Here is a 17,035-nt window from a genome sequence, read left to right on the forward strand (position 1 = left end):
CATCTGTAAACACTTTGGGTCATCTCCTGTTGTATTTAAATGTGCTGTATAAAAAGTGACTTGACTCATGTGTTGTCCATTTTCTGATCAAACCGCTGACACATACAAAAATGTATAAATTACAATCACAACCAAAATAAAAGCCTTCATTACACGCTGCATTCCTCAAACCACCCACACTCCGGTACAGTCATCTCCTCTCCGTCTCCGAGCGGGGATCTTCACCTCCTCCGTCCAAATCCAGATCTCATCCCTGCCAGCTGAGTCAGAGGGGAAACTGTCTCTGCCAGCGGTTTCACAGTTTCACTTTGACACACTCACAGAGAGCGGGGGAGGAACAGACATGGATGGGAACAACAGAGGACTTTAATGCTTCAATATCATGAGTCTAGTGTGCAGGAGGGCCAAGCTCAGTCCAGTCAGTCCAGATCTCTGATGATTAAAGCAGATAATTAAACTGTATATATAATTAAAATTATAGCCTGATGACGTCGTCCGTTTTTTTGTCAGCTGCCTTTTTCCAAAGCTAGAGTTCAGCTTTTCAGCTTTCTTTTCTGTTTGAAGACAGAAGTGGTGATGGACTGTGCACTAAGGGTGGAGCTGGAGAGTAAGGGGTCAACAAACGTTAGGTTGTCAAAGTTATGCAGCCTGTCCCATGTGGCTAATTCATTAGCTGCTAATGAGCTAGTTAACCATCTTGTTTCCCACAGAATGAGACTCTTAATGTGGTGGTGACTGATGGAGTTGTTTATTTATCAGACTAATGAAGCTCACAGAGCTGGAGGAACAGAGTGCCGCTCGCTAGACCACATCTCTGTTTGGAGAGCGAGCGGGGGGGCGGTGGACGATTTACCGGCCTTCTCATCATTCCTCCTGTCACTCAAAGAGGCCATGCCCCTAATGATGCATCACTTTAAGCCTTAATATAATGTAAACAGGTGAGCTGTATAAAGTTTCTCCCCGTACAGTTGTCATGAAGAGAGAAATGAGCTATAGAGACCCAAACTGTTTTTGAACCAGGCTGTAAACATGTTTATTTCTGCTGTAAAGTTTAACATGGGGCTCTATGGGGACTGACTCACTGCTGGAGACAGCCTCAAGTGGACACCAGAGGAAACTTAATGTTGGCTTCTAAAACCATCTACTCGAGCAGAGTGTGAGGTGGAAATATCCTTTTATAATATGATGGAGAAACAATGCGTGGAGCGCCGGCATTGGTGTGTGTGTAGGTCTGTAAGGTCTGCTTGTACGAGTGTGTGTCAGGAGAGCAACATGTCCTCCGGGTCCTGTCATTAGTCGTGAAGATCTCAGAGAGCGGAGACAACAGACCTCCAGTGAAAACAACTTGTGCTTTTCATTACCTCATTCAGCGCACACGCACACACACACACACACACACACACACACACACACACACACACACACAGACACACACACACACACACACACACACACACACACACACACACACACACACACACAGCTCGATGGGAAATGTAATAAGATAAGATAATCCTTTATTGATCCCCGGGGGGGTAAATTCGGGTAGCGGCTCCATCAGTAACTGGTCGAATGTGTTTAGTGTTTAGTGGAGCAGAAAGGGACAGGATGTGATGTCAGAGAGGTGGGGGCTCTCTCTCCCTCCAAACCCCTCCATCATGTGCCGCACCCGGCTGTCTGATGAAAGAGGAACTCTAGGATCACATCTTTACACAGAAGAAACAGAGCACTGACCTGAAGCGTTCGTATTCCTTAAAAAGCAGTGAAAGGGACGCAGACTCACTAAAGACGCCGTGAAGTAAAGTTTTAGGTCACCGTTTAGTGAGCTCTGAGAACAGGTAACCTTCAGTCAGTCTGCCGTCTCTGTTAAAGCTGCAGTAGAATGAACTCCATCCTAGCAGCCATTAGAGAACGCGTCATGTACATAACATAAACATACATATACATTGTGCATGTATTTTATGTCTGTGCCTCTGCTCTGCATGCTTTAGTAACATTGTTTAATAATGCAGCACAGTGTGGGATCATTTAGTCCATATATTTATTAACATTATCTTTTGTTGCATATCGTGTGTCGGAGCCTCTGTGTTGCATGTTTCAAACTGATTTTAATAACTTTTTATTTAAATGTTATATTATGTTTGTAAGTTTGTTAGGGTGACTCCAAACGTCTACAGATAGCCTCTTGGCTAACTCTAGTACATTTACAGCAACGTTCCTGAGTGTGCACCGACCCTGTTAAATAACCTAATAAATACGTTTATAACACAGCTAATATCTGCTATAACAGCTACACTGCAGCTTATAATAGAAGCTAATAGCAGCTGGTTATAGCTAATGATCACTGATAATAGAGCCAATAACAATAACAGTAAGCTTATAACAGTTAACAACAGATGGTAAACTAGCTAATAATGGATAATATCAGATTATAATACAGCTAATATATTCAGCTTATAGCAACTTTTAACAGTTGGTCAATAACAGATGATGTCACCCTAAGAACAGCTTATAATACAGCTGGAAATAACAATAACAACAACATTAATAAGAGCTAATAAAAGGTTATGATACAGCAAATTAAAGAAACTAATCTAATAGCTGATAACAGCTAATAAAAGTTTACTTATAACAGCTGATGATGCAGCTAATAATGCTAAAATTGGTAATTATAGCTATCCACAAAGCTAATGACAGTACCTAAAAACAGCTAATAATTGACTGATTATAGCTAAACACAGCTAACAGCAGAGCTATAATACATAAGTAATTATAACTTACAATACAGCTGATAATGGGAAGCTCATAAGAGGTAATAATTAAGTTATAACAGAAGCTTAATACAGCTGACCTCCTCCATCAGAGGGGGAGGAGCTCTTTGACCTTCTTGTCCCTCAAATATTTTCAGTTTGCTGCTCACTTCCTCTTTTAGCTAGCTGCTAACTGTTTCTGTCACACATCATCAATACGTCACAAACACGTGGACTCGGCTCTTTAACTACCTTCATGTACACAGACAGGGAGGCAGAATAAAGAAACATGAGCACACTGAGCAGGCTGTGTAGAGCTTATATAGATATGTATCTTACAGTAGAGAATACAGAAGTATGTATTTTGTTGTGTGTGTTGTGTCTGCATGTTATTATAGGCTCAGGTGTGGACAGGTGTGGTGGCGTATCATATGTAGCACAACATGCAGAGAGACAACATGTTGCCTTCTCCACATGCTGCAGCGTCAATGAGGCCTGAGGAGCAGCACTGTTCATCTTTGCTCTGTTTGTTTGAGGAGCATTTGAAGAGGACGGGTGGATTACAGAGGACATAATACATATTTACACGGACTCCAAAGTACAACCTTACAGTTCCAAATCTCATTTCTATAATCTGTCCTGTATTGTGACCTATTTCTGGGCCTGCACTTGTAGTAAAACCACTAACAGCAGCTCTCTCTCCTGCAGTCCCGCTGTGTGTTGCTGCAGTACGGTGCGGTCGCTCTGTTTGGGTGGCGCGACACACACAGACCATGTGGGAAGTCAGAGAGCGAGATCTGGTTCCGTGGGAAATTTGTGAATGTTTTAACAAGGGTCGAAGGGAGTGAGGGGGATTGTGAAAGAGCCGGTCTGAAAGAGCAGCCAATTAATTGGCTCCATATTAAGATAAGGTCGCCTGGGGAGCTGTTGGACGTCTCGAATGCTTTTAAACGGAGAGATGGAGCTCAGATAGATAAGGCCAATGAACCTCAGTAGACTCAATTCACCACTGCAAAAACACTGGACCAAATGGAGACACGACATCTCATTTATTCGCCCGTTAAGTCTTGTGCTCTGAGCAAACAGTCTGTCAGCTGAGAACACTGAGAAAAAAGGCCCACACAGAACTTCATCGACCTGATTACAGAAAATAGTTCATCGCGTTCCCACTGCAGATTCATCGAGTGCTATGGCTCATGAAAACTTCCTCGTTTCTCCAGAAAGCACTAAAGCACCTCTGCAAAAACTGGTTAGGAAACAACAATATGTCTCCTGTGGCCTAAATGTGAGGAAAGTTAAACTCATAAAGGGATGAAGGAGGTGTGAAAAGTCATGGCAGGAGCTGAATGTGGAGTGTGTGTGTGTGAGGATTAAGGAGGAACAGCTCACCTTTCCACCGTGGCTGCAGCCTCCTCCAGCTGGTTCAGAAGGAACGGGTAGAGAGCCGGGAAACGAGTGAAGAACTCTCGACCCGTCATCCTGAAAGGGTGAGAGGCAGAAGACGAGTCAGAGGAACTACAGCGTCTAGACCCAGAGGAACATGGGGTTTAAAACATGCTGCTTTTAAAAGGACGGTACACCGTTTTTTAAATCACCAGAAGAAAAATAAAATCTCTTAGCCAACAAAACTTCTGCAGAGAGGGTGACTGGCTGCAATCTGCCATCTCTCCACGACCTGTACACCTCCATGACCCTGAGGCATGCAGGTAAGATTGTGGCCGACCCCTCTGACCCCGGACACAGTCTCATTGAGACCCTTCCCTACGGCTCCATCAAGACCAAAACCTCCGACATAGGAACAGTTTCCCCTCTGCTGCCAGCCTCGTCAACAGTTTCCGCTGACTGACAGGAAGCAGGAGGAATTTCTTGTTCTGTTCATCCTGTTTATGTTGTTTCTTTTCAGCTCCACCTCTGACAGTGACCGCGGTGTGTCCAAAAGTGCAGCAGGAGGCTAATGCTAAGCTACCCTGTGTTGTAATGGAAGGCTTTTCTATCCTCCAGACGTGTGCAGAGAGAAACACAAAAGAATCACCAATCCTGCTTTAAATTAAAAAAAAAAAATTTTGGATCTAGAATCAAAAGACGCGCAGAGTTATTTTTTATTACTGATCTTAAGAACGAACACATCTATAGACTCAAGATGAACTAAAATCAGGTGGTGGAAACAGTGAAAGACACCTGCATCAGCACTGTAAGGATATTAGGAAGAAGGTAAAACAGTGTCCAAGTGTTTAGCTGATGAGCTGTAAGGACATTTAGTGAGTGTTAAACAGCCATCATGAGTCAGCAGAGAGGAGAGTAAAACAGGAATACTGGTGTATTTATTTTATTCTGACTGTTTTTCAGTTCGTAAAGTTACCTGATACTTGTGATTAAAACAAAATACCTTCATTAAAGTGACACAACAGCAAAAAGGTAAGAAGCAGAGCAGAGAGAGCGTCAGTGAAGTGAAGCTGTCATGGCCTCATGCCAAACACTCTGCTGCTGCTACAAATAAACACTCACACTGCATGTATGTGCATGTATACTGGTCATGTGTGTTTGTGTGTGAATACATGATACACACACACACACACGACTGTCAGTAAAAAGACAAACTTTATATTTAACGCTGGCGGTCATCCTGCTGCGACCGCCATTCAGCCTCAAGGCCAATAAAGTTCTTATTTAACTCTGAGCGTCTAAATCAAGTCGCTGCGAAAGGGAAGAGGTCCGCTCTGCCATGATCACAAGACCAGACACACACACACGCACGCACGCACGCACGCACGCACGCACACACACACACACACACACACACACACGACCTGGTTAAAGTCAGCAGCAGGCTCTGTCGTGGTAGCAGAGTGAGTCATGTGTGTAGACTTCAAACCCCCTTTCAACCTGGATATGACACTGCTCACCTCCTGCGACCCGACACGCACGCGCACACACACTAACACACATACACACAGATACAATGTGAGGATAACTGCACCTGCTCACTACTTAACTAAAAACAAGTGCAAATAAAATCACGGTAAAACAAAGTGGAAGAAAGACCCCCAACGTGTCACTGTGTTCATGTTCACATACAGGACTGTGTGTATTATATAAGCGTGTGTGCGGTAAGGTGAGGTAAGGGTCACAGAGGAGAGAGGAGGAGGTGTAAGAGAGAAGTGCTGGTCATGTTAGTGGACTCACAGCTGAGTGTGCACACTCACACTGCAGAAACAACAGCTTTTAAACAAAAGGAAAACAACACGTTCAAGAATACACAAAAGCTACATTCGTGTTATTTATGTCTCCTGTGTAGACGCTTGCAGTGTGGACAGGATCTGATGTTTATTAAAGTTCTGTGTGCCGACCATCAAAGAAAGGTCGGCTGTAAATGTATCTTGGCTGTAAATCTAAAAGTTCTTGTTTGAGGTAAAATTCCTGCTTTTCGCAATGGAGTCTGGTGTGTTTACAGAGAGCGATGTAACGTCTGTTTGTGGTTAAAACAATCATCCTCCTCTGTAACAAAAAGGTCTATCTCTGTAGGGATCCTTTCTGTAATGTTGTCACACACTTAGAATAACAATCTGAGCCTGTCAGTGGAAACTACAAGAACTTTTAGTGGACGACCTTTGACCCATCAAGGATTATGTTGCAGCCATTACAGCCTGTTTCACTGCTGCAGGCCCAGATTATTATTATTAGGGTGTTTTTAAGTGTTGTGTTTGACAGAGATATGGAGGCGAATGGGAGAGGAAAGAATTGGAGTTATGATTCCTTATGCCTAATCCTCATACAGACATATTTCATGTAGACGAGCACGTGAGTTGCAGAGTGAGGAGGTGACGCGGGCTGGTGATGAATCTGGAGGCTCTGGCTGGAATGCAGCGAGCAATCTCCCCTGTCAGCTTTGTTTACGGATACATTTATCTTAGCAACGATATCGGATCAACATCTACGCACGATCCCGGAGAGGAGCGGCCGAGTCTGATCCACAACAAACAATATGTCTCGATTCAAGTCACCATGGAAAACACAGCTGTGATTCCCACAGACAGCGAGGAGAGCCGTCTGCACAAACACACAACGCTGTAAATAAACGTGTGTGTGTGAGAGGGAAATGTGGTTGTGCTCCAGCTTCAGAGGACACACACACACACAGTCTGATATTAGAGTGGACAAGCTGTCACAATGCATTTTGTGCTGATAGAGATCACAACCGTAACATCATGGTAATAACAGAGACCAGACGTACGAGCGCACAAACGCCTAAACACACTTCATGAACGAGCTGCAGCTTTCCTGCTCACACACGCACAGCTCTGCACAGAGAGGCTACAGACTTTAACAACATGAAAATATGACTCCTAATCTACAAGTATCAACCCTTAAAACTCTACACTAGAAATACAGTCACTACTTCTGTGTTTCGGCTTATTCTGATGTCACTTCTGGAAGTATCTTCAAATGTTTTATATCCTAAAACCTGAACAATTTAAAGGTGATGCAAGTTTTCTAAATTATAATCTTAAAAACGTAATTCCTCAGCCATGCTTATCACTATCTCCCACATGCATATTAAAGATTAGACCCGCAGTATGTACAAGACGGAAAGCAGCAGAAGAGGAGACAAGGGGGAGATCACTGCGAGCTACACAAAGGGGGGGTGGGGGTGAGCAGAGTAAAAACACAAGTGGAAACAGACGAGATAAACAGCAGCAGCCTGGCCTCACAGTGTCAGAGGCCTTCAGAGAAGCAGCCAATAGAAACACAGGACAGAGACGCAGGCAGACAGGAGCCCTGTGAAACTTTAGCCTGGATTATCTGAGAGCTAACAAATCACGGCCGAGCTCGATATAGACCTCAGAGCAGATATCTTAGAGTCCTGCAGCCAAACAGCACAAGCATCTATTGTTCATGTTGGCGTAAGTGTCCTCTCTTCATGGATCTTTGAGCTACAGGAGCCGCGGAGAGATCAGTGAGGCCCGCAGGAGAATCTGTGATGTGAGATAACAGGCCCAATGAAATAATAATAAAGAGTTTATATAGCTACAACTTACTTATCTTTTACACTCTGGACACAAGAAGCGGACGCAGCCACGTCATCAAACATTGTTTTTCAGACTTCTGTTTTAAAGCCTCAAGTTTTGCTTTTTCACCGTCGCCATCTTGATTTTCAGACGTGACGATTTTTGGATGAGAGGGTGGAGCTGGAGCGGAGAGTTTTCGGTTAATGATAGTGCTACTGTTGTGAGTCTTTATTTCAAGGTTTGTGGTTTCTCACAATCCAACTTCAAATTAATCTATGGATTTTAATCGATTAAAACATGTGGTGAGGAAATAAACAAAGTGCTAACAGCTAATAAGACCTGAGTTTAACCCCGATACAGCATCAAATAGTTTCCTGGATTATATAATCACATGCTTATCTCCACCTGACCTTCACCTACGCTGGATTCAACACATCATAAAACATGTGTGCTGCTATCAGTTTCATTATCAGCTTTCCAAACTCTCTGATGGATGTTTGACCTGCGCTCGGAGCCGCTCATAATTTAAGACTCTTTTCCAGAAACCTCCGGAACAAGCCACAATCTGTCAAACAATCCCTGACAGCGGATCAGAACCAAACAGCTGATAAGCTTCCAACTAAAACTGAGACGCTTAAATTAAACAGATTCTTCATTTGCACAAATCAGCCTCACTTCATCCTATAAACATCCAATCCTCCAGAAGAAGACATCCACCGACCGACAGCTTCTCAAACTGAGCTGTTATTGGCACAGCAGAGAGAACATTTGTAGGTTTGTGGCTTTTTTAAAAGTCTGATGTTTCTACACTTTGAAAATGTGAACAGATATCATGGCTACACCCTCAACAGTCGATAATTCGAATCATGTGTCAAGAAAGCTACAGTCAGTACAGACAAACAGAGTCCACATATGAACCTTCAGTGTTCATCATTTTCAGTTCGTCAGTGATTACAAGAGGTGAAACACTAATTGAAGCAGTTTCATATATCAGGCCGCTCTCACACCTAACGTCTGTTTGAACGAATCAAAGACCAAATTGTTACAGTGCTGCCTAAGGTTCGGTTTGTGTTCACACGGCAGCTTTTACCAGCGGACAAAAAGTTTTGTTGTGTGAGGAAACTGCTCTCTGATTGGTCAGAATTTCCACGTAGGAAAACTCCCTGAAGTAAACAAAGAGAGAGAGCGTACTGATCAATCACACTCAACACGATCCCCGACTTAAATGCTTTGTTGGTGAGTTTTTTTACTTTTAACCGACATTGTTCACAGATCGATAAGTTCCATCTCCTTTAGTTTTTCACTCAACAATTTTAACACCGCCGTGTTCTTGTGCGTTTCCACAGCATTTGTTCAATTGTTTATTCAGCCCATATTTCTGTTTCCTCATCATCTGTCCTCTACTTATCTTGCTGTCTGTCTCTACCAGTGTCAGAACCCGTTAATATCCTGCCTCCTGTATTAGGTCCTGCTTGAAGTCCGTTTATGTTCTCACTAGAATCAAACCGGACCGAGACCCTTCTTTTCTAGCGCACCATGGTCCAGTTGTTTGGTCCGCACCAGAATTTGATTCCGGCGTTCACACCAACCTAAACGACAAGTGCTCCAGGGTTCGGTTCAATCGGACTTAACAAGGCTGCGGTGAACCCGCCCTTAATCTGTGTTTCTGTGACGCTCTTTGACAGACGCAGGGCATCAGGAGGGCTGGCGGGCTGAGCTGCTGCTAGCTTCTTTCCAGGTGCTCAGTTTGTTTTTATAGATTAGGATTCATCCAGTGTTCATCATTCATGACGTATTTATAACAGCAGAATTATATAAATAGGTTTCCTCCTCTTCTAAACAGAGGAACAGGAAATCAAAGTTTATAAAAACTTTGATTTTAAATGTGAAATCATTTTTGTTTTCCCAGTTTTGCTCTGATGCTCTTCAGCGGAGCTTCAGGGCTGCGAGCGGAGCTGCCTCTGACTTTATCTCACTAACTTACTAAACCGGTGAAAAGTTCAAACCGACAGAGATGCAACTTTAAACTTTACAAATATGAGTCTAGAAACAGTGGAATCAGCGTCTGAAATATCCACCCATGTTTTCACTTTGTACTGTATCTGTGTCATTCATACATTCAGCGTCGTTTCCTCCATGTTTTCACTTCTCCTCATTATCCATTATCATGGCATTACAGCTAACAAGTTTAATGAACTAAAATCTGAATCCACCGATGTTCTCATACTGCATTTGAAATCCACCTTTAACACCAGGCTGAGGTAGCATTTAACCGTAGATATTAAACAGCATGTCGGTTTAGACGTCAGTCTACATTAAAGAGGAACTGTTTACTGCAGAGACAAAACGTGACCATCGATCACGTACAGTCATTGATCGATCATATTAACGTTTGATGTCTGAGATCAACATATAAGAGGCTCCAATGGACACTTTGAGTGTCTGACAGCCTCAGCTCATTGTGCCTCCTGAAGTCGAACACGTCCAAAGTGTGTGATAAACACATTGTTGTTGTGTGCATCATGTTGAGCACAGATGTGTCATCAGGAACATTTCCCCTCATCAGACCAGATGTGGAGCTTTTTGTTTGTAATCGAACGTTTGATGAAACACATCTGCAGTTATTCACTGCCCTTTTATAGGAGGCACACAGCTGAGTGGTGTGAGACCAGCATTGATGAAGGTCCAGCTGTATTAATAACAACATATTAATATCATGTGTTTCTATTTTAATGTAAAACTGCCCTTTTTATGTCTCCAGGATCTCTCCTCTCTGCTGGCCCTACAGACAGGCATGTGTGCTTCCACAAACAATCAGCAGGCGGTCTGAGTGGACTAAAGGCTACAGACACAGTGGTGTTACAACAGCGCCCCCCGGTGGTGCAAGACAACCACTTGTTATACATGTTACACACACATTCACCTCAGTTTCAGGACTCAGGATGTTTATCTTGCCTCGTCAATGATGATTTTCTGACTGTTGCCGTGATATAAACATATAGATGTTACACATCTGTTGTTTGTGTGTACTTTCATCAGGCTGACTCAAGATATTTTGGAAAAAGTAGTGACAGTGATTTCGGATAATCACAGCCACAAACAAAGCGAGTGGAATTTTTGCTGCAGTGGAAATAAGTGGAATTACCTCAACATGCTGACCTCACTTATTATTTCAAAAACAGTGTTTGTTAGGGCCACATTTGCCTTTGCTGCATGAGTAACAGAGACTTCTGGGTTGTGTGTGCATACGTGACTGATGACCACTGATTTGTTTCTCTCATCCTGCACGGATGCACATGACGGTAAAGTGAAGCTGTTAGAGAGCGAGGAGCAGCAGACCTGTTCTTCTTCGAGTGCTCGTCCTTCCCCTTCTTCACTCCAAAGATCCTCGTGATGAGAGTGCTGAAGAGCAGCGTGGACGAGTTCCTCACCTGGCGAACACAGAAAAACACATGGAGGAGGAGGATGGAGAGTCAGTGTGTGTGAAAGTTACACCAGAGCAAACTTCAGCATCACAGGAGGACGAAGCAGAGAGCAGACACTTTGTTCGGCTCTGTTAACTTTTGCATGTGCACACTAAAGTGCTGCATTACTGGGCTAAAGTTGATTGTTTTTAATGGTCAGGTTTGAAGGCTTTAGTAATAACTGCTGTTGGTATATACAGGGATGATGCTGTATACAGGGAAGATGTTGGGCTGTGTATTAGAATTTCTCAGTACAAACAACAGATTCACAGAGAAGAGAAAACATGGAGGTTGTGGGACTCACCGCCCACACAGGAGAGGTGAAGCCCAGCACAGCGGCCTGCAGCCCCTCTGAGACAAAGGGGATGATGTTCTCTCCCAGTCGAGTGTCCCTGTACAGAGCCCTGAGGATGTTCAGAGCGTGGACCTGTGGGAGGCAAACATCAGCACAGTCGTTATATGAAGCAAACAATCATGGAGGTGAAAATGAGTTTAAACATGAACCAGATCACTGCAAAGATAGAAAAAGAGAATGTTTCATTGTTTCAAAGTTTCCATTACGTCACATCGACCCTCTGAGTCCACAATGAAAACTACAATAGTTACAGCCTTCATTCTTTTTGCAGAGGAAAGCCAACACTTTGCTGCTGTGTAAAACAATGTGATGTTCAGATTTTAGAGATATGCATTTAATGATACTCTAATACATGACATGACAATAAGCAGAAATACCAGTGTAAGCACTGTATTTCTATTGCAAAGCTCAAAGGGTTAAAATCCACTTCTCACGTCCTTTAAACAAACCGTGTCCCGCTGTGTGCTCGAGATCAGACTGGAGATGTAAATACTCAGGTGATAGATGAATGATTTTGTACCTTACAGGAATACGGAAGTACGTTAACAAAATACATTAGCTGCCACCTTATTCAGGTTCATGTACTTAAATGAGTATGGTATAAAAACGACTCTTTATAATGCCATGGATCAGTCAGCACAATAACATCCATAGAAACATGGGTGTCTGTTAGGAGAACGCCTGTGTCAGCTTTGATGAGGACACAGTGTTTGATCTCTACGTTCTGTCCATCACAAAGTGTTTAAATACACTAAATTACACGTTACACTCCACACTACACTTACAGCAGAAATTGAGTTTAGTTTGGCTTCTTAATCTCGTGTCATTTATAGAATACAATGAAATTTGCTCCACCGTGGTGATGTGCATGATTCGGTTTGTTCTCAGAATTTGTCGGTATTATACGGACAGCCTTCAGTCTTTATTCGATACTTCTCACCTGTGTTTTATCCTGGATACTAAACAAGTTAAACAAACTTTAATGGAGGTCAGAGTGTCGAAGAGATACAGAGACTGCTGAAAGACTGACTGTTGTTGATGTTTCAGCGTTAAAGATGACTCAAATTATAATTTAGCAAATATTCAACTTTGTCACCTACACACAGATTTTAAACTTCAAATCTTACCCTGAATGTTTATAAATCTTTAGTGTGTGTGTCTTTAGTTTATATCCATCCATCAATGAGCCTTTTTTAAGACATTCTAGAATAATCTGAGCATCATTGCATGATAATAAAAACAATCTTTAGTTGCAGCCATAGACACCTGCCTCCCAAGTAAGATGTGATTAAATATCAGACTCTGGGGTGTCAGACCTGAGGGACGGTGGAGCTGTCAGTGTTTCGTTCAGCAGACGGCATGGCGAGCGCGATTAGCTCCCTCATGGTCATTTTCAGCAGACTGCAGCTGGACGACTTCGGCTCAGAGGAGAGCAGAGCCTGCAGAGACAAACACAGAACGGAGTCAGTGTGGAGCAGAAGAGGAGGCACACGTGTCACAGATACTCAGATATCATCGGAGCTTCTCTGGATTTAGATCTGAAGTGTCAAGTCGAGTTATTTTCATGTTTATGTTGTTGTATTGCAGTTTGGGTATCCTGCTTTTACTTTGTCTGTCAGCCCACATTGTAAACTCAGGGTCATAAAGATAATGATAATACATTTATGACCTCTCTATGTGGACAGCCATCACAATAACTCTGAAAACAGCAGAGAAACACAGAGACACAGAGACACAGAGACAGCTATGTGATTGCATAAGTTGGTACTGACAGCTTCACTGAGTGACATCATCAGTATGCGCCGGGAGAGGGAGGAAGGAGGCGAGGAGGAGTTATCTCACTGAGAGGGCTGATGAGAGCCAGCTGTGTGTCTGGGATCAGGTTCAGACTTTAGCCCTCAGAGAGAGGAGGAGGAGGAGGAGGAGGTCTAGCCCCGTTCCTGTGAAGTCTGTCCCATGTGGATGCAGAGCAGCGTGACGGCAGGAGGCAGCGTTCCCGGATCTGACTCCGTGTCTCTGTGTGAAGGAATTCAGACGCTCTGCCAAGGTGTCGACTTCTGCCTCAGCCCAGACTTCCTCCACCCTGCCCTCTGTCTCCTTCATCTTATCTTCTCTGTCTCCCTTCAGGCTCATCTTAAAGGGACATTTTGCAGATTTTTAACCACATCTCTTCCAACCAGAGTTAGGTGTAAACACATGCAGTATTTGTTCTCTGTGTTTCTGGGGCTTGTTGGTGTCTGGGAAGAACTACAGCAACTGCTGCAAACTAGTAAAGTATGTGTGGAAGGGAAGCTTCTAGATATCCACCCATGAGTCAGTCCCCATAGAGCCCCATGTTAAACTTTACAGCAGAAATAAACATGTTTACAGCCTGGTACAAAAAACAGTTTGGGTCTCTATAGCTCATTTCTTTCTTCATGACAACTGTACGGGGAGAATCTTTATACAACTCTCCTGTTTACATTATATTAAGGCTTAAAGTGATGCAGCATTAGGGGCGTGGCCTCTTTGAGTGACAGGTGGGAGCTGCTAGCTGTCTGCTAGGTGTCCCCTCAGCTAATTCAGTTACTGAACGTAACCTCTGGGCCGTGTTTGATATTTACATGAACAAATCTCCAAAAGGCTCCAACAACAGATAATCTGTCTGTGCGCTTTATTGGACGAAAAGAGCGTCCAACACGTCTGACACACTGTTTTTACTCATTATTTTATCTATATGTTAGCACTGATTAGCAGCTAGCTGTGTCTGTGCTCATTGGTTGCTGATAGCTTTTCCCTGCAGATAAGACGGCAGGCCAAAGTCATCTTGTGTTTAAATGCTAAAACATACAACTTCAAAAAGGAGTGGTGGACAAACTTAAAGCTGACTTTTCAGTGGCTGCTTGTGCGTGTCTTGCACTCACAGAGGAGCTTATAGCTGCCTTTGACTACATTAACCAAGTAATGTAATAAACACTGATTGGGCAAAGACTCAAAAGTCCATTCTTCGGTTCCCACTAAACTGGAATTCACTTCAAAACTTATTTCAAGATCAAACTGAGCTAATCCAAATATTACAGATGTGTTTAAAGCAGCAGACATGGCTGGCATCCAAACGCATAAACACAGCAGAGTCAGTGATGTCAGAGGTGCAGCCATGTGCCTCGTACCCATAATAACCACAAGAAAGAGCAACAGCACTCCCAGAGCACCGCTGTGATAACACATGAACTCTGTCAGGTCAGGTTTAATATCAGTAATCAGTGCGTGTGTGTGTGTGTGTGTGTGTGTGTGTGTGTGTGTCTGTGTCTGTGTCCATCGGGGAGGTGGGCTTAACCACACACTAAAGCAGTCAGGTGGTTAAATATGTTAGTCACAGATTACAACACACTGTTAAAGGTGACTACTGAGAGGGGTCAACAAGAGGACAGTGTGTGTGTGTGTGTGTGTGTGTGTGTGTGTGTGTGTGTGTGTGTGTGTGTGTTCATGTGAGTAAGAAAGAAAGCTGGATTAAGAACCTAAGTGTTATTCCAGCAGGAATGGCGAAGAGTGTGGTTAATCAACCTTGGCAGAAAATGAAATGTAAGAAATATGTTGACAAATTACTAAATCTTAAAGTTAGTTAAAGCTAAAGTGGTAGAAGCCGCAGGTCATAGGTCATCCTCAAAATTTGCAACGTCATGCCGTTGTCACTATGGGGTCAAAGGTCATGAACTTCATCAAAGTGTTTCTGGGGTCCAGGTGACTTTCTGGTCTTCCCTCTGATGTCCTCCGGCTGCTCTGCCTGAACTCTCGGGTGATTTACAAAGTTTTTTGTTGCACAAATATTTTACTTGTTGCTTCAGGGTGCCACAAAAACAGCAAGAAATTCAGCTTAATACTGGAAAAATCCTCCACCTCTACTTATGTTACAGTTACCATATGCTAGAGCACAAAAACAACAACTGATAGATGCAGCAGAGCAGCAGCTCCTGTGTTCTGTGAGGTAAAATCAGAGTTTTTATGAATGGAGTCTGGTGTGTTTGCAGAGAGCGATGTAACGTCTGTTTGTGTTATAAAACAATCATCTTCCTCTGTAACAAAAAGGTCTATCTCTGTAGGGATCCTTTCTGTAATGTTGTCACACACTTAGAATAACAATCTGAGCCTGTCAGTGGAAACAACAAGAACTTTTAGGGGACGACCTTTGATCCATCAAGGATTCTGTTGCAGCCATTACAGCCTGTTTCACTGCTGCAGGATAAACACATACCTTTTAGTCATTTTGAGCCTAAATTATGTAAAATAGGGCCCAGGTTTAGGAATACCAGAATTAGCTTGTAATTGGAGTTATGAAAGTCAAGAAGATCTCAGTTTAAATGACCAAAACCCAAAAAGGCTCACTGTGAGTAGAGAGGGAAGGACGCACTCACAATGGAGTAAACCAACGTGACCAACACTCAACCACTCACTGTGAAACTAAATCACAGGAATGTGCTGTTTACTGACAACATTTCTGCTTTTTCTGGGTTCTGAGGAGTTCTAAATTAAACTTCAGCCTCTTGGAAACACTTGAAATCACCAGTGCAAGTCAAGAATCTAGCGTGACACAATACAAGAATACCCTTGATACTTCATGACCCCGTTTGTTGTGTTTATGTTCTGTAAACCGTGAGCACACACCTGGATGTAGAAGGGGATTCCAGCGCTGCGTCGTGTGGCACACAGCTTGGACGACGGGTCGCTGGATTTGACCTCCTCCAGAACCTCAGACAGCCAGCGGGCCGGGAGCTGCTGCAGGGCCTGACTCCCACTCCTTACACACACACACACACACACACACACACACACACACACACACACACACACACACACAAACATGAATAATGAGTATGTGCACACATGCTTACACCACAGACACTTTTAAATAAATAAATCCATGCCGTTTCTCCCAACACTAAACAGTCACACCAAACCTAGATCACACATTAATGACGCAACTTTAACTTGTTTGTTTTGTTGTGAGAGCACGGTCTTCTGTGTTCCTTCTGAAAAAGGTTAACACTACAGAGGAAACTCGTAACTTTGTGACACATTTACACTGTTCCCTGTGGCGCTGAGAGTGTTTAAAGACAAATGCTAAGAATATGATCCGAAGCAGGTCTGACAAACACAAAGCCACAACGCCCTCAGATGTGTTTGAGAGGCTGTTTAACAAGAGTCAGTGGAGCAAGAGGACAAATTAAAACAATCCAATGTGCTATACACACTGCAGAGTACTTCATCACACACACTTGACTCATCAGAGAAACACACATCCTCACTGAACACACACAGTGAAGTTTATACTGTCAAACCTGCGGAGGTCCTCATAACTCAGGAGAACAACGCATGACTACTTTGTGCTGCGATGCATGAAAATTATTTAGTAAATGTGTCGAGAAATTGGAAGTAAACAAAATGTGATGGATAAATGGTTAAAATAACTAAAGAAAGAAGATT

At 43.2% G+C, this 17,035-nt stretch overlaps 1 protein-coding gene across 1 annotated transcript in view; it reads right to left on the reverse strand.

The window, feature by feature from the left end:
- thada (THADA armadillo repeat containing) overlaps positions 1 to 17,035 on the reverse strand; it is a 110,235-nt gene that overhangs the window by 64,732 nt on the left and 28,468 nt on the right. Inside the window, exons 23-27 of the mRNA XM_069658655.1 lie at positions 16,217 to 16,349; positions 12,892 to 13,014; positions 11,525 to 11,647; positions 11,096 to 11,187; positions 4,140 to 4,229 (exon numbers count right to left, since the gene is read on the reverse strand). Of these exons, the coding sequence (XP_069514756.1) occupies positions 4,140 to 4,229; positions 11,096 to 11,187; positions 11,525 to 11,647; positions 12,892 to 13,014; positions 16,217 to 16,349 (561 nt within the window). The remainder of the gene's footprint in view (positions 1 to 4,139; positions 4,230 to 11,095; positions 11,188 to 11,524; positions 11,648 to 12,891; positions 13,015 to 16,216; positions 16,350 to 17,035) is intronic.

Source organism: Semicossyphus pulcher, unplaced genomic scaffold, assembly GCF_022749685.1.
Source record: "Semicossyphus pulcher isolate SPU_LCO1_2020_fin unplaced genomic scaffold, fSemPul1.0.p SCAF_12, whole genome shotgun sequence".
Classification (NCBI taxonomy): Eukaryota; Metazoa; Chordata; class Actinopteri; order Labriformes; family Labridae; genus Semicossyphus; species Semicossyphus pulcher.